This window comes from Hibiscus syriacus, unplaced genomic scaffold (assembly GCF_006381635.1).
Source record: "Hibiscus syriacus cultivar Baekdansim isolate YM2019G1 unplaced genomic scaffold, ASM638163v2 tig00112737_pilon, whole genome shotgun sequence".
Classification (NCBI taxonomy): domain Eukaryota; kingdom Viridiplantae; phylum Streptophyta; class Magnoliopsida; order Malvales; family Malvaceae; genus Hibiscus; species Hibiscus syriacus.
The window spans coordinates 1258147-1285478 of record NW_024063391.1 but is presented as its reverse complement, the minus strand read 5'-3'; the positions used below and the strand labels follow the sequence as shown (position 1 = coordinate 1285478).

General features: G+C 35.7%; 2 protein-coding genes, 1 long non-coding RNA gene and 1 pseudogene across 4 annotated transcripts; 2 read left to right on the top strand and 2 right to left on the bottom strand.

Moving 5' to 3' along the window:
• Nucleotides 1-289: 289 nt before the first annotated feature.
• On the top strand, nt 290-11999 carry LOC120182732 (probable protein phosphatase 2C 4). Of its 2 annotated transcripts, XM_039187612.1 has the most exons (5): nt 290-293; nt 8793-10528; nt 10630-10743; nt 11329-11593; nt 11698-11999. In XM_039187612.1, exons 2-5 carry the CDS (start codon nt 8825-8827, stop codon nt 11811-11813), a joined length of 2199 nt encoding a protein of 732 aa, XP_039043543.1. In that variant the 5' UTR covers nt 290-293; nt 8793-8824; the 3' UTR covers nt 11814-11999. The 2 variants fall into 2 exon arrangements, with proteins under 2 accessions (XP_039043543.1, XP_039043542.1); XM_039187611.1 differs by lacking the exon at nt 290-293 and having other exon boundaries at nt 8744-10528.
• Nucleotides 12000-13724: 1725 nt separating this feature from the next.
• On the top strand, nt 13725-15015 carry LOC120182734 (annotated as a pseudogene).
• On the bottom strand, nt 14043-26775 carry LOC120182736. Its single transcript, XR_005521862.1, has 3 exons — nt 26765-26775; nt 21613-21619; nt 14043-14178 (listed from the first exon to the last, which is right to left on the bottom strand). It is a non-coding gene; the product is annotated as an uncharacterized LOC120182736 (long non-coding RNA).
• Nucleotides 24667-26402, bottom strand: LOC120182733 (actin-like). Its single transcript, XM_039187613.1, has 5 exons — nt 26320-26402; nt 26137-26210; nt 25595-25988; nt 24920-25533; nt 24667-24747 (listed from the first exon to the last, which is right to left on the bottom strand). The coding sequence occupies exons 2-5, from the start codon at nt 26194-26196 to the stop codon at nt 24682-24684; spliced, it is 1134 nt and encodes a 377-aa protein (XP_039043544.1). The 5' UTR covers nt 26197-26210; nt 26320-26402; the 3' UTR covers nt 24667-24681.
• Nucleotides 26776-27332: the final 557 nt, after the last annotated feature.

The following is a 27332-nucleotide window of genomic DNA, read 5'->3' as shown; positions in this document are numbered from 1 at the left end:
GTAGTATCGATACCCCTTGAGTATCGGTACCTATTTTGCATTCTAGAATTTGAGCAATTTGGAAATCAAATAGTATTATCGATACTACCTAGAGAGTATTGATACTTCTCTTACTTTTGGTATCGATACCACATGAACATATTGGTACTGTTCATGTAGTATCGATACTGTAAGAAAATATCAATACTACGTACCCAAAAACTGTTTTGTGCTCAAATTCTAGTTCAATGGACTTGAATATTTTGAAAACTTTAACAAATTCAATCAAATTCAAAAACATTTTTCCTTAATTTGTTATATCAAAATATTATAAGGTTCAACAATCTCCCTCTTTTTGATATAACAAAACATTTGAAAATTGTTTTGGCAAACTCCCCTTAATAAAATATTTCATGAATAAGATAAATATTTGAAAAATATTAAAGTTCCCCCTTTTTATTCTTGAAATTGAATTTTTCAAACCTATACTCCTCACCCTTTTTTTTATATCAAAAATAATTCAAATTTAATGGTTTAAAACAACAATTGAGAGTAAGTAAGAATTTTAGCATTAAAATCATTTGAAAAATAAAAAGCCCCCCTCAAAAAAAGCATTCAAATAAACATTTAACTTTAAAAGTTTGATACTTAAAAGACATTGAATTTCAACAAAGATGAACAAACATGTTAGTAGAACAAGAAATTCAATATATCAAAGTCTAATATACTTTATGCAATACTAATTGTTATATTTAAGTGCATGTGCATAAAGTTATTCAAAATGTTATTCATTTGAAAAATTTGATATCAATTGTTAGAGAGATATCATTTGCAATGAATCACACGCATGGACATTTACATTAAGGTCAAAAAAATTAAAATTTGTAAAAACAAAACATTAAAACCAATTTTGACCAAAATTCATTATAACAAACATTTATGAAAAAACATTAAAACTTTAGAAAATTTTCATCACAATTCTTTTTAACATACATGAGATAGAAGACATAAAACCATTTAAAATTAATCTCATGCATGCTTAAACCAAATGAGCAACCAATTATGCAAGATAATCAAAATAAGCTTAGAGGTTACCCATTCCATATCAAGTGTGGCTAGGGTATTTGAATATCTTCACTTTTATCACAATTGCTCCTACACACCTACAAGAGACATTTATGTGGATTTTGGTACCCAAATTTCTTTGGGTCCTAGAAGGTTAGCACCAATGTCTCTATTTCCCAAAGGAACTCATACTTGTCTAATTTTAAAAGATTTTGTTTTCTTTATAGGACAAGTATGTACATTGTGACCATAAAATGACAATGTGAGCATTTTTCCATTTTTAACATAGATGAATTGTTTTTAGAAATGATTTATTTTTCTTTTGTTAGGCATTCAAGCTTAACTTTCAATTAAAGACTTTTTTTTCAAATATTCAATTTTGGTTTTTGAAAGCTCAAAATCATTTTTCAAAAATTCATTTTGTTTTTCAAAATCTAATTTTGCTTTCAAAATAAAAATTATTTTCAACTTTGGATTTTGAAATCAATTTCTTATATTTAGAATTCATGGTCTCAATTCCAAATACAATTTATCATAGGCAACTTGTAACTCATTAAAATAATAAGAATTTGATTCAGTAGAGTTGAAGTTACCATTGAATCTTCTTAATGGCTATAAGGCATAGGTTGGCTACTTCATCTTTATCATTGGATTCATCTTCATCACTCCAAGTCGCCACAAATGTCTTCTTCTTACTTGATCCCTTTTTCTTTAGGAGGGAACAATCATACTTGACATGCCCCATTTTTTGACATTCGAAGCACACTGAGGGACCTTTCTTTTGCTTGATTCATGCTTCACTTCCTTAGAAGTCATAAATCTCTTGAATCTTTTAGAGAGCTTGGTCATCTCTTCTTCTTTTTCATCATCCACCTCTTCACTTGTGTCTTGATTACTCTCATGGGTGGATTTGAAGGCAATGCCTACCTTCTCATTCTTCCTGTTTTACTTTTCTTCATCTTCTTCTTCTTTATCTTCTTCCTCCTTTACCATCAACTCAAGAGTGAGAAGATAACCAGTAAGCTCATCAAGAGTGAGGGACTTTAGCTTCTTAGCTTCGATAATCGTCATCTTCTTCGATTGCCAAGACTTTGGAAGAGAATAAATCATCTTTTTAACAAGCTTCTCATTTGGGATAACTTCTCCAAATCCCTTGAGACTGTTGACAATCACAAAAAATCTATCCGTCATAGTTTTGATGTCTTCATTCGGGTTCATCTTGAAATTCTCATATCTATGATTAAGAAGACTAATTTTGGTTTCCCTCACTTCATTGGTTCATTCATAAGTGACTTGGAGCTTGTCCTATATATTCTTGGCCTTTGAACAAGATAAAACTCTTTTATATTCATCTGGGCCTAATGCACAAAATATAATGTGCACATCCTTTACATTGAGTTGGAACTTCTTATTCTCTTTATCACTCCAATCATCCATCTTATCGGTTGGAATGAAGTATCCATTCATAATTGAGTTCCAAGCTTCTAGATCATTGACTTGAATGAAGAGTATCATCATATTCTTCCAATATGTATAATTTGCTCCATTGAAATAAGGTGGCTTGTTGACTGGTTCAGAGTCTTCAATGTAGTAGGAACTAAAGGTTGAAGCAATCTTCTCGGTTGCTTCAAAAATTGGTAAAACTTCTTTAAGGATCGTCTCAAGGTTGTTAAACTTTTAATGAGCCAAACTCTGATACCAATTGTTGGGATTGATGAAGCTCAATTGAACAACCAAATAATTTTTCAAGAGGGGATGAATTGGCTTTTTGAGTTTAGGGAGTAAGGAGTATAAAGATGAAATAATTTGCATAAGGATTTATAGTGGTTCGACTTCTCAACCAAGTCTATATCCACTACCTAAGCTACTCACTTAGGATTTTCTAATAAATCCACGAATTTGTTCTTTCTTTTTTCAGAATAAAGAGATAACCTTTACAACTCCCTAGCTTTTCAAAGGCTAAGTTAGAACTAATCCCCTTTACCAAAGGAAAAAAATGTAAACAAGAAAACTCTCAAAAGTAGGTGTCTGTAAGATTTAAGCTTACTAAAACACTAATATTTACAAGAGAAAGAAAAATAAGAATTAAAAGCTCTTCTCTTGTGTTTGATTGCTTGGATAGGTGTTTTCACTTTCTCCAAGTGTCCTCAACTTGTTTTCATATGTTGGAATGAGTTTGTGTCCAGTTCTAGCCGTTGGGGATTAATTTTCTGCAAAATAAAGCTGCCCAGAATAAGGAATATCAGTACTCCCTTAATGAGTATCAGTACTACCTTTGTAATATTTAAAAAAACTAGTCGTTGAAGACATTTGGGCTTGACCAGTATCGATGTTATGCTTCATGATATCAATACCACTGTGTAAAGTAGTATCGGTACCCCTTGAGTATCAATACCTATTTTGTATTCTGGAATTTGAGCAATTTGGAAAACAACTGATAGTATCAATACTAACTAGAGAGTATCGATACTTCTCTTACCTTTGGTATCAATACCACATGAACAATATCGGTACTGTTCATGTAATATCGATACTGTAAGAATAGTATAGGTACTACGTACCCAGAAAAACTGTTTTGTGCTCAAATTCTAGTTTTAATGGACTTTGAATTATTTTTGAAAACTTTGAACAAATTCAATCAAGTTTAGAAACAGTTTGCCTTAATTTGTTATATCAAAATATTATAAAACATGGTTCAACACTATTGTACTTGCTCGGATTATAATACAAACATGACTTATAAAGTAAATGATATGATTAACAGCACCAATGATTGGAATTGGAGTATATTGGTCTCCTTGCTTCAAGAAGAAATCATTAAAAGAATCGAGACAATCCCCTTATTAAAGATGACTTAAAAGATACAACAAGGTGAAATGATATTGAAAACGGGTAATTTTTATAACACCCTAAACCCGATTTGGGCCTAATATGCCTAATTAGGTTACCGAGGCAACCCTGATTTTCAAAACCTATTTATTTTATTTTCAAACATGCTAAATGTTATCATAAAAGATATAAATAACAGTTATAAAATATTTTTATAAAAATCGAAGTTTCTTGATATATAATTTAAAACCAAAATAATACAACTCAGAGTTAAAAATATGAATACATGAGTAGGGTTCTATGAATACATATGCCCACTAAAGTTACGGTACAGTACTCTGAAGGAGATGTTGGAAGTCCTGCTATGACGGTGCTCCACGAACTGGTCAAGCTACTGACCTGCCAACGAAAAACATTCAAAGGTTGAACTTACAAAGCCCAACAATATAACCACTAATCTAGAGCAGCATTGTAAGTTTCATAAACATAAGCATGCTAAAGACATGATATTAAGCAATATATACATGCATGATCTAGATCAAGTGCTAACTACTTAAGACTTAACTATTATATCATTGAAGTATGAATCTCACGCTTCCCTTAATCCTCTGTTAAGAGTTTCACCATGAGTACACCTCTAAAGGGTCTCTAACCCTAATGATTATAACTGTTGTGCATTATCTAAATGTAACATTAACACTCCCATGCATTATCTAAATGTGACACTGACTCTGTTGTGCATTATCCGAATGCCACACTGACTCTGTTATGCATTATTTGAATACAACATTGACACTATTAGGTAACACACAATCATCAAACACACAAGCTGAGGTAGACATCATGGTGCGACTAAGGGTTCTGCATCTAAGAGCTCACACACCCCTCTAGCCTACCTAAGATACCCTTGGGTATCTAGGGCGATATTCAGAGCTACATCGAAAATGTACACCCCACGCACTTACTCTATCGAGTCTTGGGCCATATGCACCCAACTAGCATTTGAAGTGCCTTGGCACTGACTAGTAGCGACCCAGACATTCTAATAAACAAGACAATCGTCATACTGCTAAAGTAACTCGAGTGTCCTAACTGTTTCCCGAATGTCACACAAAGGCTAGTTTTGTGATACTTATATCTTTAGAGATTTTAAGCTATTACTGATCTTGTTTATTATTCTCACTAGATGATATCTCACTCGTTCTCTCATCTAGAACTTTATGCAAGGGTTTATTAGTCTGTTACTACTGATTGTTTACTCAAATATGATTGTTCACTACTTAATGGCATTTTAGATATTCTTTGTCTCTAGAGAAGTCTCTATGTGTTTCATGATTTCACAACGATTATTGTGTTTGTTATTTACTGGCTGTGATACTAATTAGCCCGATATCTGACTCGGGTTCAATTATGGGTAACAATACTATGTTCGCTCTTACTACGTTTTTCTTCAATTCACCCTCAAATTAAAGAAATGACTGTACGTCTATCATTTTTTTCATTTTTGTAGTACACGATTCTGTTGTTTCATAATCTGATTATTTGGTCATACCGCTTGCCGGTACACTCTCTGCAATGATACTTCATTCTTAGGTATCAGTTACGTGCTCAACTGAATATACTTGGGTGCGATACGCCTACTATGGTTACTCTGGTTGTAACCTACTTTTACGAGTGTCTCTGGGCCCCTTTGACCATTTACGTCCCCCACGGATTAAGTTCTACCATTACAGACCATCCTTAGCTTTTATATACCTTAAACTGGGCCAAAACTGATCATCAAATATGGGTATTATCGATACTCTACTTGTAGTGTTATACCCTGGGGTCAAGTATTGATACCCTTATATGTGTCAGTACCAAAAATGACTTATACTACTGAAGATGGATCTCAATATCGATATTGTTACCATGAGTATCGATATTGTAGGGGTAGTATTGATACTCTCCCAACAATATCGATACTTGCTCCCTGAAATCCCTAGATTTTACCTCAATTCATCCAATAACGATATTGTTCACCTAGTATCAATACTAAAACCTATAAATGTCTTGCTTAGGCTTAGGAAAACACCCAAAATCACTCTAAAAGGTCATAATTTGGCTCTTACTCGTGTGTTGAAGTTGTACGAAGTTATTTAGGGTCTTAAGGTGTCATAAAAAAATATTATTTACATCAAATTTGCCATATATGGTATAATCAAGTTTAAACCCTAAAATGTTCAACTACACAAATCTTAGCAATTTATCATATTTATGAAAGCCTTAACACTCCAAAGGATTAGAAATACATTACCTTGATGTTTGAATCCCGAAATGAAGCTCCTTGCTTAGTCATACTTCTTTCCTTTGTGATTTTGATAAAACCCAAAATTTTTCATTTGATTTATGGAGCTTGGAGAGAAGGAAAGAGAAAGATGAGAAAGAATGAAGAAAATAAGAAGATGAAGAGATTAAAAAGCCTTCATCTTTTAAAAAGGTTGAATTATCCTTTTGGTCCTTCTCATATTTCTATCATTAAAAAATCGCCTTTTTATGGTTAATTGGGCCCAATTTCAACCCAATTAAGCCCAACGACTTAAGTTATGAAATTCACAAAGTCCACATACCTCCCGGGTAAACTCGAAACTACTAATATGAAATTTAGGTGTTAGAAATTTACTGTTAAATCAACTTATGAAGCAGGGTCATTAAGGGATCAAAACCAAGAGGAGGTGATATGGAAAATTATTGCAAAAGCAATATAATCTACCAAGAGTTAAAACATTTTTATGGTTAGTGTGCAAAAGAAGACTACTTACAAATGCTGAGAGAGTCCGAAGGCATATGACCTTAAATGGAAGCTGTCTAACGTGTGGAAATCCCATTGCAGACATCGACCATGTTCTGCGATGGTGTCCGAGAGCGCTCAATATCTGGAAACAAATCATTCACCCTAACAAATTAGAGAGATTCCTTAACGGTATACCAAACAGTTGATAGAAAATAACCTACTAAACCGTCAAAACTTGACTAGTGATGCTGAGAATTGGCCTACATTTTTTGGGATTATCCCGTGGAACCTTTGGGAAATGAGGAATAAGAACATTTTCGAACCTGAAACGATCGAAAGTGAGAGTATAATTGAGAGAGCTAGTAGAATGACTAAAGAACTTAACACGAGGAAAACTGCTGGATTTAAGACTAGAGCTATTGATCGAAATAACGAAACCAAGGATTGGCAACCGCCAGCATGTCCATGGATTAAAATCAATTCGGACGGTGCAAGGAAGGCATAAACAGGAGAAATAACCCGTGGAGGCGTCATCAGGGATTACAGAGGGAGTTGGATAAAGGGTTTTGAAAAAAGAATCGAGATTTGTACGACGCTTGAAGCAGAACTTTGGGGATCTACGAAGGTTTGCAGGCGGTATGGAATTTGGGAGCTAGATAGGAAAATATGGAGGCTAAAGACTAGGGTAGTCGAGTAGTGTGGGTCACATCTATAGGGTGTATCATCTCTGTCTTCTTTTAATGTCTTTGTAGTATTTTCCATGACTTATACTTTTTATACGTTTCTGTTATTGGTATTTATGAAGGATTAGAACTGGGCTTGCTAACGTTGACTTCTGTGTATCATTCTCTTCATGTTTCCTCTTTTAAATTTAGCCGGATCTTATCTTATGTTTATGTCTATATGCAGAGATTCTTTCGCAGGGATAATTATGCAGGGATTAATTCCTGTTACAGACGCACATATGATTTTAATGACTGCATATGAATACTGTTTAGCTATGTATTTATGTATTTATTTATACATGCATTGCATTTTATCTGAATTTTTAATTTTCTGACTGCCGGAGGTCTTCCACGGAAGTTACTCTCAACCTGGCGTTGGGGGTAGCCTACTACCCTACCTCCCCCTTACCCCATACATATGGGAATTGGGTTTTGTTGTTGTTGTTGTTGTTGTTGATAGATTCAAGTGTAAACAAATAGTCAAGATGCGTTTCAAATTCTATAGTCTAAAAGAAGGAAGGGAATCTTACCATTACCCAGCATATTGAAGCTTACCTGAACAAAGATTGGCAGGTAGAGATAAAGAAGATGAACCGAAATGAAAAAGGTAGCGGACGGTCTTGCTAAACACACGTGGACTCTAGCCTAGGGACTGCATGTCTTCCAAGATTCTCCTAAATCGGTGGTTATGGATACCCGAAAGGAAGAAATAGATTAGGCGTTTTGCCTGCAGGTAAGAAACAAAAAAAGTACGTAATCTTGTCCTAAGAAACCAGAAAACCATCGCTCTCAACGAAGGGATCCATCAAAATTAAAAGCCTTTGATAATAATATTTGTGAACTTGCCCAAAAGCTTGAAATCCACGCTCTGAAAAATCGGAACTCGGTTAAGAACCTCCTTAAAACTACAAGCTTCTAAAAATTATTTTGAGGATTAGTTATTGTGAGTTTTTCTAAAACAAATATATCATTTTTATTTTTTTCATTCTTTACATAAAAATATATTATTTTTATTTTTATTTTATACATTTTTATTTATTTTAGTGTCATATGTATTATTTAAAATTTAATATTTAAGTTTATAAATTGAAATTTTAAAATAAAATTATAAATTTTGGAATTTAAAATTAAAATTAAAATAATTTTTTACAGAGAATATAAATAAATAATTTGCCTTGAAACGTTTCTTAGTCAACGCCCCCACCACTGACTAACCCAAAACATTAAAGTAAATAAATATAATAAAAACATAAAACATTAATGAAATGGAACCCAAAAAGTGTTTTTTTTTCTTCATTTTGAAAAGCTTCTATCTTTCTGTAACCAAAAGTCAACGCCCTTCTTCTCCTTAATTCTTATCTTCTCTCTCACTCCCCTGAAAGTTTAAGAGCAGAAAATAGGGAGAAAAGAAATCTTTCAAGTTTGTATTTTTTTTAATTTATTTTTTGGGGTTATGGGTAACGGTTTCTGCAAGTTAAGCGTATGTTTCACCGGTGGCGGTGGATACACCGCTGAAGAAGCTCGTCGTAGAAAGGAAATCTCCATGTTACTATCGGATCCTCTCGACGAAGGCCTTGGTCACTCCTTCTGCTACGTTAGACCCGACCTGACTCGACTCTCTTCATCCAAGGTCCATTCCGAGGAATCCACCACTACTTTCCGTACGATATCCGGCGCCTCCGTTAGCGCCAACACGTACACGCCGCTTTCGACTGCACTGGTGGATCCGTACGTCAGCTACAGCAGCAGCTGCTTCGATAGGGCCGCGGCTTTCGAGAGCACGACGTCGTTTTCCTCGATCCCCCTTCAGCCGATTCCGAAGTGCTTGATAAACACTTCGGGTCCGATATCTGGTAGTCTTGTTCCGAGTTCGGGTCCTCTGGAGAGGGGGTTCATGTCGGGTCCGATCGAGAGGGGGTTCATGTCGGGTCCTCTTGATAATATCAGTAACAATTATAGTCGAGGGTTATTTTCGGGTCCACTCGATAGAGGCTTTTCCGATCAGTTCCAAAGAAGCTTTTCTCATGGAGCTTTTGCTTTTAAACCCAGATCGAGAAAAGGGTCTTTAATTCGGGTCCTCCAAAGAGCAATCTCGAAAACCGTCTCTCGCGGCCAAAATTCCGTCGTGACTCCGATTAAAGGCGTTGTTTCAGTTAAAGAAGCCGAATGGATAGTTGGGTCCGAAAAGAACCCGATTCATCATCACAACGAGAATTTGACAGTCAGTAGCTTGAATCTGAGCAGTGAATGCAGTTTAGACGATGACGAGTCAATGGAAAGTCAAAATCTTCAATGGGCACAAGGGAAAGCCGGCGAGGATCGGGTGCACGTCGTCGTATCTGAGGAGCACGAATGGGTTTTCGTTGGGATTTATGATGGATTCAACGGCCCTGATGCTCCTGATTATTTGTTATCAAATCTGTACTCCAATGTTCATAAAGAACTCAAGGGTTTATTGTGGGATGACGGGTTCGAACAAGCCCCTGCAAATTCCCCTGAAGACGAAGAACAGAGCAGGGAATCGGAATCAGCTAGTGGTTGTTCATATGATGCATGTTCAAGGTGTTTAGAGCAAGAAAATTATCCCGGTGAGAAGGAAGATGCGGACAAGAATTCGGGTTCAAAACCGAAAAAAGGAAGGAATTCCGAAGCCAAGTATAAAGGCAAGGCGACGAGGTGGGAAGAGAATCAGAATAGGTGGAAGTGTGAATGGGATAGGCAAAGATTAGAACTTGATAGGAAATTAAAGGAACAACTTAGTAGAAACAAGTCCGGTGGATCAAGATCGATGTTGATAAACCATGGTGATGTTTTGAATGCTTTGTCCCAGGCTTTGAAGAAAACAGAGGAGTCTTATTTGGATATTGCTGATAAGATGCTGATGGAGAACCCAGAACTGGCTTTGATGGGTTCTTGTGTGCTTGTTATGTTGATGAAAGGTGAGGATGTTTATGTGATGAATGTTGGGGATAGTAGGGCAGTTTTGGCTCAAAAAACCGAGCCGGATTACTGGTTGGGAAAGACTAGGCAAGATTTGGAAAGGATCAATGAAGAAACATTGCATGATCTTGAAGGTTTTGATGGAGATAGATCTGATGCAATCCCTGATTTAAGTGCGTTTCAGCTTAGTGTGGATCATAGCACCAGTGTTGAAGAGGTAAAATTTTCTCACACTGATCTTTTTAGTACACTAATAGACGATTTAGATACCATTTTTAACCATGGATGGATTGAGCTTGATGCTTTATTTCATTGCAGGAAGTTCAAAGAATAATAAACGAACATCCTGATGATGCTTATGCGTTGATGAATGACCGAGTTAAAGGTTCTTTGAAGGTCACTCGAGCTTTCGGGGCTGGTTTTCTCAAACAGGTAATTCTGTCTAACTTTTAAGATAAAAACATATCAGATTAGATTTTGATTCCTTGGTGGTTTGAGAAATGAACATTTTTGGTAAACTTTGAGCCTTTGAGGCTTTAAGGGTTGCCCTTTTTTAAGGAATTGTCCAAAATTGGCCTAGTTATAATCAAGGTTCTAAAATGAGACATCAGAAGATAAAAAAGAGCAGTTGTTGCGGTACTAAGAACCATTGTTACAACTTGGTCAAGTTAAAGCTTCCTGTCCAAAGAATATGGTTTTTTAGAAAAGAAGAGACAAATGATATTCTTCAAATGGATGAATAACATGACAGAAATAAAAACAATTCGACTACGGTTGTGATTGTTTTACCTTATAAAGAGGGGGCCTTTATTCTGTTTAAATCAACTGTTCCCATTTTCAAGGGATGTGCTCTTGGAAGCACTCCCTTTCTGCAATGTAGTGGACCATAGGAACTTAGAACTGAGGTTTGCTTTGTACGTTGCACTTTGGCTTTTGAACTTTTGTTGGATTATATTTGAAAGTTTCCGATTTAATTCCATATCTAACGACTCTCGTTTCGGATTTCAACTATTCCAGCCTAAATGGAATGATGCATTGCTAGAGATGTTCAGAATAGATTACAAAGGAACTTCTCCATATATCACTTGTGCTCCATCTCTTCACCACCACAAATTAGGTCCCAAAGACAGACTTTTGATATTATCATCCGATGGCCTCTATCAATACTTAACGAACGAGGAAGCTGTATCTGAAGTTGAACTGTTCATCACAATGCAACCCGAAGGAGATCCTGCTCAGCATCTCGTTGAGGAAGTGCTGTTCCGAGCAGCAAAGAATGCTGGTACTATTCAAATGCCAATCTCCTTTTAATCTACGTTCCTCATGTATACAGTATACCAAAAGATTAATACCAAAATCCAACATACTTGGTGCTACTTATTACAGGCATGGACTTTCATGAGTTACTTGAAATACCACAAGGAGATAGACGCCGATACCATGACGACGTATCCATTATAGTTATTTCTTTAGAGGGAAGAATATGGAGATCTTGTGTATAAGTAGAGAAAACAATAGATAGAAAGATATAGATATATCTACTAAAAGAAGTCGAAATTTCCCTTTTTTCGACCTTTTTTTTTCTGGTCACCATTGTAACATAGCTATTAAGCTCCTCCAAGTTCCTGAGGAACTTAGTTGTGAAATGTAGCTTGGTGGTGCAGGGGGTTGTAAAGGTGTAAAAGCTGGTTCATGTTGAATATATAAACTGTCATAAAAATTGCAATATTTTTACTAATAAATGATAAATCCTTTTGAAAAGCTGTCTCATTTGTTAAAAAGTGATATAACTATACGTTTTCCTCCTTTTGTAACACTATTACAAAGATTTTTTCTTCTTTGATACATAAATACGAAAATATTTCTTTTGAATCGATTGACAATGCAAACAACATACAGATTCGTTTAAACTTAGATCCTTAGGTCCTTTAGATAATATAATATTTTCTTATATCAATGAGATTGTTTAAACTTAGGTCCTCTAGAAAATATAATACTTTCTTATATCAAAGAGGTCAGGATTCTTAATGCTAAGATGTAAAAAACAGATCATTTGCTGCTGTTGCTCCTGCAAATCATCACCATTATTTTGGTTTGCAGAAAATATAGAAATTAAAAGAAGTTTGAATTTATTTCAAGCAGAATGAAGCACTGAGTGTTCATTTATTGATGGTGAGAAGATGTTAAAAGTATAGGTGAAAGTCATGAATGAAACCTGCAATACATACCCCCACCCACCCAAAACACACTCCCCCTTAAATGAAGTTATAATTAATATTTAAAACCCTCTTTTTTTTTCTATCCATTGCAAAGAGGAAGGCGGAGGAGGAGGAGGAGGAGGAGGAGGAGGAGGAGATGAAGAATGGAAAGCCTTGTTCCACGTAGATCACTTGGATGAGGTGTAGGACCCTACTGCAGTACCCATAAATTTCTCACAACAGCTAACCACTTTGGCAATTGGAGAGTAAATGCATGGTCGTTGGGGCAATGCTTAATTAGCCCTTGGGACTCGAAGATTGTATCCATGTTGGACTGCTCATACTTTTATTTTTCTAGTAGGCTCCCATAGGCCTAGTTTCAGAACAAAAGAAGTGCTAGCCAAGACCCAGAGGCGGATGCACTAAGCTCCCTAGGGGTCAAGTGCATCTCATTATTTAGTAAAAAAAATGAAATTTAGTATAATATGTTAAAAAAATGAGAATTTTTTTTGCACCCTCATTATTTTTAATTTTTTTATAAAATTTTGGGCTATCATTTATAAATTTCTGGATCTGCCACTGCGAAGACCGTTGTGCACGTGTGAATGTAGTCACACTTGGAATAAAAATGTTATATATTGGTATCAAGTCTGATTCATGTTTCATGCAAATTAATTAAACTTATTTTTTAGACAATACTTTAATTCAACCACTTTGAAATATTGAAGAGATAGGCCAACCTTTAAATATGGGAAATAACATGTAGGAAGTTGTTGGAATTGTCTGAACAGGACTTGATTTTTAAAACAATCACACTAGTGTACAACTAGTGTTGTAAGGAAACAAGACCTAAAAGCACTAGAATAAATTCATCTTATTATCGTCAAACTGAAAAAGGCTGGTAAAATTACAAACTTCAAAAATACATTTTATGAAAATTCTAAATTTTCGATTTAAGTAAACACGTCATATAAAACATAGACACATCTTGGTATATTAGCTCAATCTTGGTCATAAATAATTGGGATGGTTACCAATCTTCATCCTATGCGGGAAATATGAGTAGCCTCGTGGCAGGCGATGTGGGATCAACACAAGATTAAGGACTAATATAATTCTTTAGCTTTTCCTTTTCATTCAGGAAAAAAAATACCATAGACATTATAGAAAATAAAGTAAACCAAAGTCACTTAACTATAAATATTAGGTGTAATTTTGATTTTTTCTTGAATTTCTTCACCAACGACATTGCTCTGTAGTTTGTTTAATCTACCGATTCAGCTAGGATCATGTCAACCTTAAGCAAGAATCCCAGCAACATGGGTTCTCCTTTCTTCCATGAATTCAAGAAACAAGCTTCCTTCTTCCTCAAGGAGAAGATCAAAACAGCTCGTTTAGCTTTAACTGATGTTACCCCAGCCCAGCTGTATCATTCTTCTTCAAAAAAATTTTTCTCTTTGATTCATAGTTATCTTGTGAGTGAAAAAGGGTGTTGTTTATGAATCCTGCAGGTTGACCGAGGAAGCTACGAATGGGAATACGTGGACACCAAATACCCAGACCCTGGGTTCCATTTCAAGGGCTGCTTTTGAATTAGATGATTACCGGAGAATTGTTGAAATTTTGCATATAAAGTAGGCTTTTAGTACAAAAACCCTCTTCTTTTTTTCTTTTAAATTTTGATGGGATTTGATGTTTTTGCTTGCATGAACCAGGTTGGGCAATTTTGAAAGAAAGACATGGAGAACCTCTTACAATTCTCTGATTGTTCTTGAACATTTGTTCACACATGGACCGGAGAGTACGGCGGAAGAATTCCAGGCCTATCAAGTTGCTATTCTAAAGATGCAAAGCTTTCAGTTCATAGACGAGAAAGGGTTTTTTTTTCTTCCATTTAATTCGATCTAATTCGATTCGATCATTAGAATTCGACAATTCAAATCTATTTGCAGATTCAATTGGGGATTAGCTGTTAGGAAGAAATCAGAGTGTTGAAGCTGCTGGAGAAAGGGCCTGTTTTGAAAGAAGAGAGGAACCGAGCTCGGAAGCTAACACGGGGGATCGAAGGCTTTAGTAGTTTCTCCCAGAGGTCATCTTCTTCTTCAACACAAGGCATTTTACAAGAATCATCATCACATTTAACGTAAGGAAGAAGCAATTTCGGTTTCGTTGATCATGAAAATCGGCTCCCGGTCACGAACAAGGTCGATAAACCAGAGTGGTAGAGCAATGAGACTGCACCACCTGAAGCCGAAACAAGTAGTTTCAAAGAAAACATGGGTCCATTGAAGGAAGAAGTTCATAACTGGACCGAGACTGGGGAGTGTAATCCACTTATGGGGAGTGAAAGTGATGAACCGAGGCCAGGAGTTCCTATCGAAGATCATCCTTTCAGCAGTAATAAGAATGGAGCTTCTTGTTCGATGCTTCTTTCCAGAGATGGCATTCTTCAAGGGTGTTGAGAGAATCTAAAGTTATACACAATTAAGCATCCGTGGTTTGTTTTTGCTCATCTCAAGTAAAACAACTTAATTACTTGTCATTGAGACTAGATATTGTTGCGGAATACGGCTATCGGACAGAGTAAAATTGTAACTGATAATTTGAGAAAATAAAAACGAAGATAAAGAAGACACAAATTTTACGTGGAAAACCCCTAAATAATATAGGATAAAAATCATGGGCAACGGTAGAAGAATTTCACTATGAGAAAATAGGAATTATAACTTCTCTCGATCTAACAAGGAGAAAACAAAAACAATTTTCTCTTGATAAAAAGGAGAAAACAACTCTCAAGAAAACTCTCTAAATTCTCTAGTATTGGGAGAAAGCTAGAATGATTTGGGATGGTTTTGAAGCTAAATGAATTAGGGTATTTACAGTTGAAGCTTAAGGACTAATATTGTAAATATCTTAAAGTACGGAGACTAAATGTGCAATTATCCCATGTCACTTTTCAACCAACTTGCTGCCAATTTTCAACAATTTTTGCAGGGTGCTTTCAGTGTATGTGCATTTACACCAATTTTCAATAATCTTCCACTTGAAGATTTGATTGGAACAATCATATATTCACACAATTTTTTCTACCTTGTACCATCATGTTGCTTACGTTTTTGACAGGCCACAAGATGATCGACACCAAACAAATTTATCAACATTGATCGCTTTCGTCATGAAATCTGCTATGTTGTCTTTGGTATGGATTTTCTCCATATCTATCGTCCCTTCTTCCGCTTTTTCACGAATGAAATGGTATTGAACTCGTATGTGTTTTGTCCTTGAATGAAATGGTGGATTTCTTGCTAGATGCAAGGCGCTTTGACTGCCACAAAACAGAAAGACATACTCTTGATTGTGTCCAAGATCCTCTAATAGTATCTTCAACCAAATTGCTTCTTTACATGCTTGTGTAGCTGCTACATATTTTGCCTCTATTGTGGATGTAGCCACAACTGACTGCAATTTTGAAACCCAGCTTACAGCTTTACCAACAATTTTGAACACATATCCTGTAGTAGATTTGCTTTTATCCAAATCCCCTACATAGTCAGAATCTACATACCAGTTGATTAGTAAGTTTGATCTTCCGTAACATAATGCAACATTTGAGGTCCCTTTGATGTATCTTAGGATCCTCTTTACTGTATTCCAATGCTCTTTGCCTGGATTCACCATGTACCGACTAACCACTCTCACTGCTTGCGTAATGTCTGGTCTTGTACATATCATAGCGAACATTAAACTTCCCACCGCCGATGCATACGACACTCGAGACATCTCCATCCCCTCTTCTTCACTGCTAGGACTCATACTGGAGGATAATTTGAAGTTAATAGGAAGAGGGGTATAAATTAGCTTACAATCTTGCATGTTGAATCGTGACAAGATCTTATTCAAGTAATTCTTTTGTGAAATCCAAATCTTCCTATTACTTCTGTCTCGGTGAATTTGTATCCCCAGAATATTGTTTGCTGATCCCAAGTCCTTCATTTCAAATTCCCTAGCAAGTTGTACCTTCAATTCTTCAATATGATCTTTGTTGGGTCCTGCAACCAACATGTCATCCACATACAACAGTAATATAACAAAATCGTTATTACCAAACCTCTTGAAATAAGCACAAGGGTCTGCATTAAGTTTGTTGTATCCAAGGCATGTAACACCCCAACTTAGGGGCTAAATTTCATAATTATAAAGTGGTGAATTTAATTGGTATTTTTAGAGGAAAATTAAGGATTAAATTGAAAATTTTCAAAGTTGGCAGACCATTTTATAAAGTGCAAGAAATTCAGTGACTAAACTCATGATTTGACCATTTTTCTTTTGGGATGAATTATAAACCCCCGTTTTTTTTGCAGAAAAATATCATTTTCTCTCCTCCAGTCAACTCCCTTTGATCTCCGATCTACTCACCTTCTGGCGTCCGTTTGACGAACTAAAACCACAATCTTATTCATTGCTGACCGATGAACAAAAACCCTTAAACCTTGCATCATGAATCATCATCGTTTGTCGTTAATTTCAGTTGGAAGTATCGTCGGTTTTAACTTGTTTTCCATTGGTTTTTCATTGATTCATGTCGACCTGACCATTTTTTTTCGATATCTCCCGCATCATCGTGTACCTTGCATCATTCCGAGTCAACCGGTGTCCTCCGTTTCTCCGTCGTCACCGAAGCGTGGAGGGGTGAGAAAGTCAAAGTTTTCGATGTTTCAGAATCGAGCTCTCCACCGTTCAAAATTGTGAACCGAGCTTGGTAAGTGTCTAAAAATGCCTTAAAATAATTTTTAAAAATTTTTTAGAAATTTTTTCGACACCGTATCACTGTTCACACGCCGCCACTGCGCGTAGGGAAGTCCTATTTTGTAATTAATTTCTGTTAGGGTGATATTTGTGTAAAATTCGGGTGCTAGTTTTGTAAATATTTTTAGAAGAATGCCTAATTTGTAATTAATTTCTGTTAGGGTGATATTTGTGTAAAATAGTTGACCGTTGACCGACTGTTTTCCGTTGACCGTTGACTTTGATCGAAAAAGTCAAAATTTTCGAAAAGTATTTTTATATTTTTTGACGTCCTGAGTTCGATTATGCAGTCCGTTTTTCCAAATTCGGACCCGAAGGCCTTGAAATTGCCAGTCAAACCCTTTGACTTTGACCGAAAAGTCAATTTTTGAAAATACATTTTATGTTTTTCGACGTCCTGAATCCAAATTCGAAGTCTATTTCGCCAAATTCGAACACGGTAAGCTATATTTTTCACTGATTTATCATCCGATTCGATTCGTTTTTCAGAATTAAGCTCCGTTTTTTTATGTAATTTATGTTGATATGTATCTGAAGAATTATTGGAAGTTGAATTAAAGATCGAAGACGTTCGAATGAAATTTAAATGGTCGATCAGTATGACACAGAAATCGAGGTAATACTTTACTACCTCTTTATGCTTTATGGAACATGTGAATATTGGTAAATGCATGATTAAGATAATGTTGGTCTCATTTGTGTAGTTAATTAATTTCTTCACACGATCTGAATACGGTAAAAAGGTTCAATAATTGATTATGGCTCAAATGACTTTTATAAGAAATTGAGGGTTTGTTAGAATTAAATTACAAGTTATGTGCTTAGTGATAAAGAAATCAACCTGGATATGTAACTTATAATTTATTTTATCAAAGGTTAAATGTTAAAGGTACTTGGATGAGAAATTATAAAAATACTCTGGTAGGGTAAAATTATGAAAATACCCTTATGTTATAAAAAGATAAGATTTGACTATGGAAGTTGGATAAGAGGTTTTTAAAGACATATTGATCTGATGAAACTACTGATGTGCATAAGAAATGCTAGTTTTTCTTAGAAAATATAGATAACTGGTTTTTAACCTAAGAGGGTTTGGGCACGAATTTAGGAGTCTGTTAAGGAATCATTTCAAGATCCGAGAATGTTCGGGAAATCAATTAACCATAGGATATCTAAATTATATTATTTTCGTTAAGAGTTAATATCGAAGTTATCTGGTTAAGAAATTTCGAAAATTCCCTTGAGAGGTAAAAATAGTCCGAGTTGACCCTGAATGAGAAAGTACTTTGAGAATTCGTACTTAACTTGATTAAGTACGAATTTGATTGTTAAGATCCTGACTTAGTGCATAAAAATTCCTGATATTCCGTTTGTAAAATCTGAGAAGGCACTTGACCCGAAAATATCCGAGTTATGAGTAAATACCTGAAGAACAATTTATCATGGGTATTCTTTTGTCAGAATTGTTCGAATGGACTGAAATTAATGATAAGTTTGAATTTAATAATAAGATCGGATGGAAAGAATTGATTAAAATACACTGGATCTTTAAAATGACCAGAATACCCATGTAATGGAAATGACCCAAAAATATCACCAAGCTCAGGAATGATGGGATATCCTCGAGCTCTGTAATGATTGGAATAAAAACTGAACACCAAAAATGACCAAAATACTCTTATGGCCTATACTAAGTACCTGAACGACATAGATATTAATTGAACGCATGTTCGTCTTCTCAAGTTTGGTTCGATGATAATTTTGGAAATATTCAGCTCAGCAACTCTAGATCGCATTTAGTATTAAGAATTTTATATTTGTTTAACAGATCAACCACAAAGATAGAACTAAACTGAACAAAAGTACATTATGTATCTGAAATTCAGAAAACATCTGAATTACTCTGGAAAACTCCGAAGACTGCTAAATGAGCTAAGTAACCTCAATGATTGAGGATTAAGTGAGTGATTTGGATAAGTCTGGAAACTCTGATGAGTTTATAAGATGTATTGTCCTTATGGGTTATGAACTACAAATCAAGCATGTCAGTATTTCATGATATCGTGGAAGTGTGAAAATGAAATAATGACTATTGGAAGATCTATTCAGCCATGATTCTGAAGATGATCTATGGACAAGAATTTGTGGTATTAAAGATTAAATACCCTGGAAAGACAATGAATTGACCAGTCGACAAGCAATTATTCTGGGAGATATTCATCTCGATTTGTTCGATTATCCGATCAATCGACATGGTTGTAAAGGATTCTGAATACCCTTCTGATTACGTTCAACTTCCGAAAACTGTCCGAATAAGATATGATCCTAATAATTCATATTCTGAATAATTGATGATTCTGTCAGTTAATAAACTCTTCCAATAGTGATTCTAAATTTCGATATTCTATCGGTAAACTGAAGATCCGTGTTTCTCTGCCGATAAGATTATTCAGTGTCTCTAAATAACATTTGGAAACTCTATTGTGTTCCCTAATTACATGAATGTTTTATCTGATTTTCGGTTTGAAATATGATCTGATTTCTGATCTGAATTCTGTTCTGATATATGATATGAATTCTGTTTTGATTTTTGATATCTCTATTTATTGACGGAAAAATGTTTTATTTGGGGTATTGTTGGAGGAAGAATATATGCATGCTCCTCGGCTTTGTGCTCAGGGCCTAACTGTTGTGCCGGGGTTCTATGGTTATGGGGAACTTAAACATTATGATGTGTTCGGTTGGGGAGTTTACTATGGTTTTTGATAAATGTTTTATTTGGGGGGATATTGTTGGAGGAAGAATATATGAAGGCTCCTCGACTGTGTGCTCAGGGCCTTACTATTGTGCCGGGGTTGTATGGTTATGGGGAACCTACACATTATGGATGTGTGCGGTTGAGGGAATTACTATGATTTCTGAATGTTTTAAAAAATATATATCTTTTCACTGGTTTTGCGGGAACACACTAGATAACCTATTTTGATCTCCTGAACCTAGACATTCGAAATATTTCTCTGAACTGAAAGCTCATTGTCTGTTAACATCTGAAATATCAGTAGGATCTCTGCTCAACATAAAAATCTATGGATGTTTGGAATCAATAAGAAAAATATATGTTTATCTGTATCTGCATGTTCTTCAGCATTATCTGATAGTTTTGTACTACTGAGCTTTCCAAAGTTCACTCTGTTACTCATCTTTTTAGGTTAAAAGAATCATACCAGTATAACTATCGACATCAGTAAGGGAGTTCTTCCGGGGTTGCTTGCAGAGTATGGTACATGTGATTAGGGGGCATGTAATTGTATTTTGTTTTATATACGAGTCTGAAAATCTATTTTAATTATGTATACTGATTTAAAGATTTTATGATTTTACATGTTTTAATAAAAGTTTTAAATTTTCCACTATTTTTACAGTGGGGTCGCTCCGGTGACCCTAATATGATACTCTAGATGGATCAAGTTACCCTTATCGGTCTGAGGAAGTTATCTTTTATACCAACACCTCGGCGCCTGCTTTAGACCGTACAGAGATTTGTTCAACCTACAAACCAAGTTCTTCTTTTCTTTTTCTTGAAAACCTTCAGGCTGGAGCATACAAATCTATTCTTCAAGATTTCCATGAAGAAAAACTGTTTTAACATCTAGCTGTTCTAGATGTAAGTTCAATGTAGCACACATTGCCAAGACTACTCGAACTGTTGTTAGTCGAACCACAGGAGAAAAGATTTCATTGAAATCAATATCTTCTTTTTGAGCATATCCTTTGACCGCCAGTCTTGCATGATACCTCTAAACTTGATCGTTACCATTTCGCTTGATTTTGAAGACCCATTTGTTATCAATTGGCTTCCTTCCTTGTGGTAGTGGCACAAGGTCCCATGTATTATTTTTATGAAAGGCTTCAATTCCTTCTTGCATTGCCATCATCCACAGTGAAGCATTTGAGCTGTTTATTACATCCTAGAATGTTGATGGCTCATCGTCCTCTGTTAAAAGGCAGTATGCAATATTTTCTTCTATAATATAATCTGAGTGCCAATTGGGATGCCTTCTCACACGATCTGATTGACAAGTTGTTGGAGCTTCAGAACTCTCTGGTTCTTGTTCATAATGTGTTGGTTCTGCTTTAGAAGAATCTCATTATTCAAACTCATTTTTGCACATGTATCTGTGTATTCTCTGAATTTTCAGTGCTATCATCATCTTCTTTTCTTTGTAGTTTATCTTCTGTAAAGATAACATCCTTACTGATGACCACTTTGCAGGCAGTGGGATCCCACAAGCGATACCTCTTTACTCCATCAGCATACCCCAAGAATTTGCATTTCCTAGATTTTGGATCCAACTTTGAAATTTCTTAGGAGTTGTACATCATGTACACTATACTTCCAAATACATGGAGGTGTGAATAATCAGCTGGTTTACCAATCCACATCTCTATTGGTGTCTTCAGCTCTATTGCAGTTGATGGAGCTCGATTCACCAAATAACAAGCAGTATTGACTGCTTCTGCCTAAAATGATTTTTCTAGGCTTGCATCCCTTAACATTGCTCTTGTTCTTTCTAACAATGTTCTATTCATCCACTCTGCCACTCCATTTTGTTGAGGAGTGTTCGCCACTATGAACTGTCTTTTGATGCCTTCTTTCTTGTAAAAGTCATCAAATTCTTTATTTGTGTATTCTCCTCCATTATCTGTTCTGAAACACTTGATCTTATTTCCATAATTAAGTTCCACACACACTTTGAAGTTTTTGAAAGTTAAAAATGTCTGACTTCTTCTTAATAGGGTACACCCAACATCTCCTAGAGTAGTCATCAATAAATGAGACAAAGTATTTTACTCCACCTAGGGATGTAACTGGTGCTTGCCATAAGTCAGAATGAACCAATTCTAGAACACTTTTGCCTCTAGAATTTGACATGTTGAATTTCATCTGGTGCTGTTTAAGTTTTATACAATGCTCACACAAAGTAAGTGATACCTTTGTTAAGCTTAAAAGTAGCTTTTGCTCCACAAGAACTTTCATTCCTTGTTCTGACATGTGTCCAAGTTTCTGATGCTATAGCATTGCAGAATATGAACTACATGAGGCAACAGAGGCTTCTGCTTCTGGCAAAGTCTCTCCCTTCATCATGTACAAGTTTTCTGCTATCTTTCCACCTTTCATCACCACAAGCGCTCCACGAAACACCTTCATGATTCCTTTCCGTGTTTCAATCTTTCTTGCATTATTATCCAACAATCCGTAGGATAATAAATTTTTCTTCAGGCCTTTCACGTGCCTTACATCTTAAACAACTTTAATTGTTCCATCATACATCTTCAATTTGATGGTTCCCATGCCAACGATCTCTAAGGCATGATCATTGCAACTATACACAGGTCCTCCTGAGACAGGTTCATAATGATGGAACCATTCTCTTCTTGAGGTCATGTGATATGTTGCTCCTGAATCAATGAGCCATATATCTGTAAATCTCTTTCTACCTTCCACGGTGGTTGACGCTTCACAACATAGAGGATCTCAATCATCTGAAGTGTTTGCGGTATTGCCTTGTGAATTGGAGTTTTTACCTAGAATCCAACAATCTTTCTTCAAGTGACCCTTCTTTCCACAATTGTAGCACTATAAATTCTTCTTGCTTCTCAACTTTGATCTACCAAGTTTGTGACTGCTGTTTTGGCCACGTTCTGTTGATCTCCCTCTCATCGTTGTCAATGTTTCTGCTTGTTGCAGATTTACTTGTCTGTCTTCCTTGCTCTTGCGCCGATTTTCTTCTTGTAGAACAACAACTGCAACGTCATCGAAGACTAGACTGGTGACATTACTATTTATCAAGTTGATGATGAGTTGATCATACGAATCAGGTAGACTTTGAAGTAGAAGTTCAACACGTTCTTGTTCTCCTATTGTACATCTTAATGATGTAAGCTGAGAAAATAAAGTGTTCAGTGTGTTTAAGTGCTCCGTCACTGAAGTAGATTTTGGTATACGGAGAGTGTACAATTTCCTCTTAAGGAAAATTTTATTGTGCAACAATGTGGCCTCATACAGTTTGCTGAGATGATCCTATATCTCCTTAGATGTCTTCTTCTCCTCAATGCTTGACAATACTTCATCTGCTAATGCTAGATGAAAGTTTGCCATAGCATTCCCGTCCATTTCGATCTATTTGTTGTCATATGTGAAATCTATCGACCTTTCACTGATAGCTGCTAGACAACCGTCTTTTCTCAGGATGACCTTCATCTTCAATTTTCATAATGAGAAATTTCTCCCATTGAACTTTTCAATATCAAATTTCGTTGCCATAGCTTCTATTACGGATAGCTCCCACTATATCACTATCGTGAATAGTTTTCTGAAACCTTCAAAGAATGGGTAATAACTTCTTACTTTCTTATGTTGGAGGATCCACCTTTTGGTGGCAACCACAAAGACAATAAGTAGATATTACACACTCAAATCTTGTTATTGATACCAATTGTTGCGGAATACGGCTATCGGATAGAGCCAAATTGCAACTGATAATTTGAGAAAATAAAAATGAAGATAAAGAAGACACAAATTTTACGTGGAAAACCCCTAAATAATATATGGTAAAAACCACGGGCAACGATAGAAGAATTTCACTATGAGAAAATAGGAATTACAACTTCTCTCGATCTAACAAGGAGAAAACAATAACAATTATCTCTTGATAAAAAGGAGAAAACAACTCTCAAGAAAACTCTCTAAATTCTCTAGTATTGGGAGAAAGCTAGAATGATTTGTGATGGTTTTGAAGCTAAATGGGTTAGAGTATTTATAGTTGAAGCTTAAAGACTAATATTGTAAATACCGTAAAGTACAAAGACTAAATGTACAATTATCCCATGTCACTTTTCAACCAACTTACTGCCAATTTTCAACAATTGTTGCATGGTGCTTTAAGTGCATGTGCATTTACACCAATTTTCAACAGATATTTCTAAACAAATATTTGTATGTTTTACTATTTGCTTCATATTTGTATGTGAGTGACATGATGTCTTTACCTTACATAAGATAAATAGATTTTATTTCGATATTATTTTAACAATCGGTGAATATGGATAAATAAAATGCAAAAACAAAAGAAACGCTGGAATGGCATTGAAAGAAATGCTACGAGACATAAAAAACAAAGGAATTTGAAATCTACCATTAGCTCCACCATCTTTTATAGTTCCAACAAAATGATCATCAAGAAAACAAGAGAAATAGGATGAAATAAGAGAAACAGTAACGGTTTAGAAACTTGGTAGCCTGAATTGTTAAGCCAAAAAAACCAACACATTAGCTACTTTTAGGCCTCTTTTGAATTCTGAGGAATTAGAAGCATTTCCTGTGCACGATAGATGGACCAGATTCATCATACTCTGCCTTAGCAATCCACATCTGCATTCCATACGTATCACGATCAGTGAATGACTTGTGTACAATGTGCATTATAGGTTCAAAACATTTTATGTGTTTGTCATTTTAAGTTTAGATCGTTCTATGATCGAGTTGAATTTGAATTCAGTCGATTGAGTTTCGGGTTTGGATCTTTCAATTAAGTCAATGATACCTGCTGGAAAGTACTGAGAGATGCCAAGATGGAGCCTCCAATCCAGACACTGTATTTCCTTTCAGGTGGCGCTACCACCTTAATTTTCATGCTGCTAGGTGCCAAGGCAGTGATTTCCTTGCTCATTCTGTCAGCAATTCCGGGGAACATGGTCGTTCCACCGCTGAGAACGATGTTCCCATACAAATCCTTCCTTATATCCACATCACACTTCATGATCGAATTGTATGTCGTTTCGTGAATGCCTGCAGCTTCCATCCCGATCATTGAAGGCTGGAAAAGGACTTCAGGGCAACGGAATCGCTCAGCACCAATCGTGATCACCTGGCCATCAGGCAACTCATAGCTTTTCTCAACAGAAGAACTAGTTTTTGAAGTCTCCAGCTCTTGTTCGAAATCAAGTGCGATATACGCGAGCTTCTCCTTCACATCCCTTACGATTTCACGCTCAGCCGTAGTGGTAAATGAATAACCACGCTCGGTCAAGATTTTCATAAGTGCATCAGTAAGGTCACGTCCTGCGAGATCAAGCCGGAGGATGGCGTGGGGGAGGGCATACCCTTCATAGATAGGGACAGTGTGGCTCACACCATCCCCAGAGTCCAGAACAATACCTACATAAAGTATGTTATGAATGTGTAACCAAGTGAAAATCTGAAGTGTTGAATGGCTTACCAGTTGTTCGCCCACTGGAGTAAAGGGAGAGAACAGCCTGGATGGCAACATACATGGCAGGAGCATTGAAGGTCTCAAACATGATCTGGGTCATTTTCTCTCGATTCGCTTTCGGATTAAGAGGGGCCTCGGTGAGAAGAACAGGGTGTTCTTCAGGAGCCACACGGAGTTCATTGTAAAAGGTGTGATGCCAAATCTTTTCCATATCATCCCAGTTGTTGACAATGCCGTGTTCAATGGGATATTTAAGAGTGAGAATACCACGCTTGGATTGAGCCTCATCCCCAACATATGCATCTTTCTGACCCATCCCAACCATCACACCAGTGTGACGTGGACGACCCACAATACTAGGGAACACAGCTCTTGGTGCATCATCACCAGCAAATCCAGCCTATAAACATTACAATGCATCACTAATAAAAACATCCTACATCAAGACGCATTGAGTTGAAAAATTCGATTTTTCCAGCCAGTTCGAGTTTTGCTCACTCCTAATACCATTCACAGAAATAGGAAAACGGTGAATCCTAAATTCGTACCTTAACCATTCCAGTTCCATTATCGCATACGAGTGGTTGAATATCTTCACCCTCAGCCATCTTTGTATCACCAGCTGAAATGAAGCATCAAATTCAGATCAACATATTCCACCAAATTAATGAAAAAAACAGATTGGTTTCTGAATCTTGTTTTGTTTTTCGCATGAATGATGAATCAATCACCTGCGAAAAAGCGAAAGGTAAAAACGTAGAAAGATGATGTAAACTGCCCTCCCTTTAGGATCCAAAAAGGAAATTGCAAGTGGAAAACGATACAGCTTTTTGAAATTTAAATCGGATAGGTAAAACTTTGTACTTATTTTACACCTTCTTACCGTGCCCTTCGCTCCTATCATCCTTCTACGGTTCAAATGAGCGCTTCAACCGGTAAATTCGTTTTCCCATCCATCCATATTTTCTTTAAGAAAAGAGATAAAACATTCATTTAGTCTCTCCGTGATATTAATCGTGTAATTTTTTAATAGTACGTGTGATTGTAAAAATAATATATATTTTTAATTTTTTTTATATTATTGACCACGCATGCATATTTTAAATAACTACTCGAATTTAAGGTACGAGAAAAACACTTCCTTCAACATTATTATCAATTTGGACCGCTGTATACATGTTTTCATTGAGCTGGTTAAAAAAATAAGAAATATTTTCTTCTGTTGTTTAATTTCTTTAACAAGTATTTTCAATTTAATATTTCTTACCGATTTTCTTAATAATTTATATTGTCAATGCATAAAATATTAATTGCACGAACAAAACGATCTTAGTGAGAAAATAATTGTTGTTATTCTTTGAGGTCCCGGTTAGAGCACCAGAAATACCAAGAACGTGAACATTCAATGTCAAATGGTTGAAAGTTATCTTTAAACATATATTATCTTATACTTACCTAAATTAATAAAAAAAACAATTGAGCGGTTATAAATTCTGTGCAGCAGTTATAACTTTGTATATAGGTGTTACAAACATTTTAAGTAGATTATCGTTCGATTTTATTATTTTTCAGTTATATTTTAACATATTTATAATAATATTTTCTCTCGATCCCTTCCTTGATAAAGGGTATATTATAATATCAAAATGATTATTGATAAACAAATAAATATGATCTATAAAAAAGAACACCAAGATTTACGTGAAAACTCCAAAAGGAAAAAACACGGGCAAATGAGAAGAAT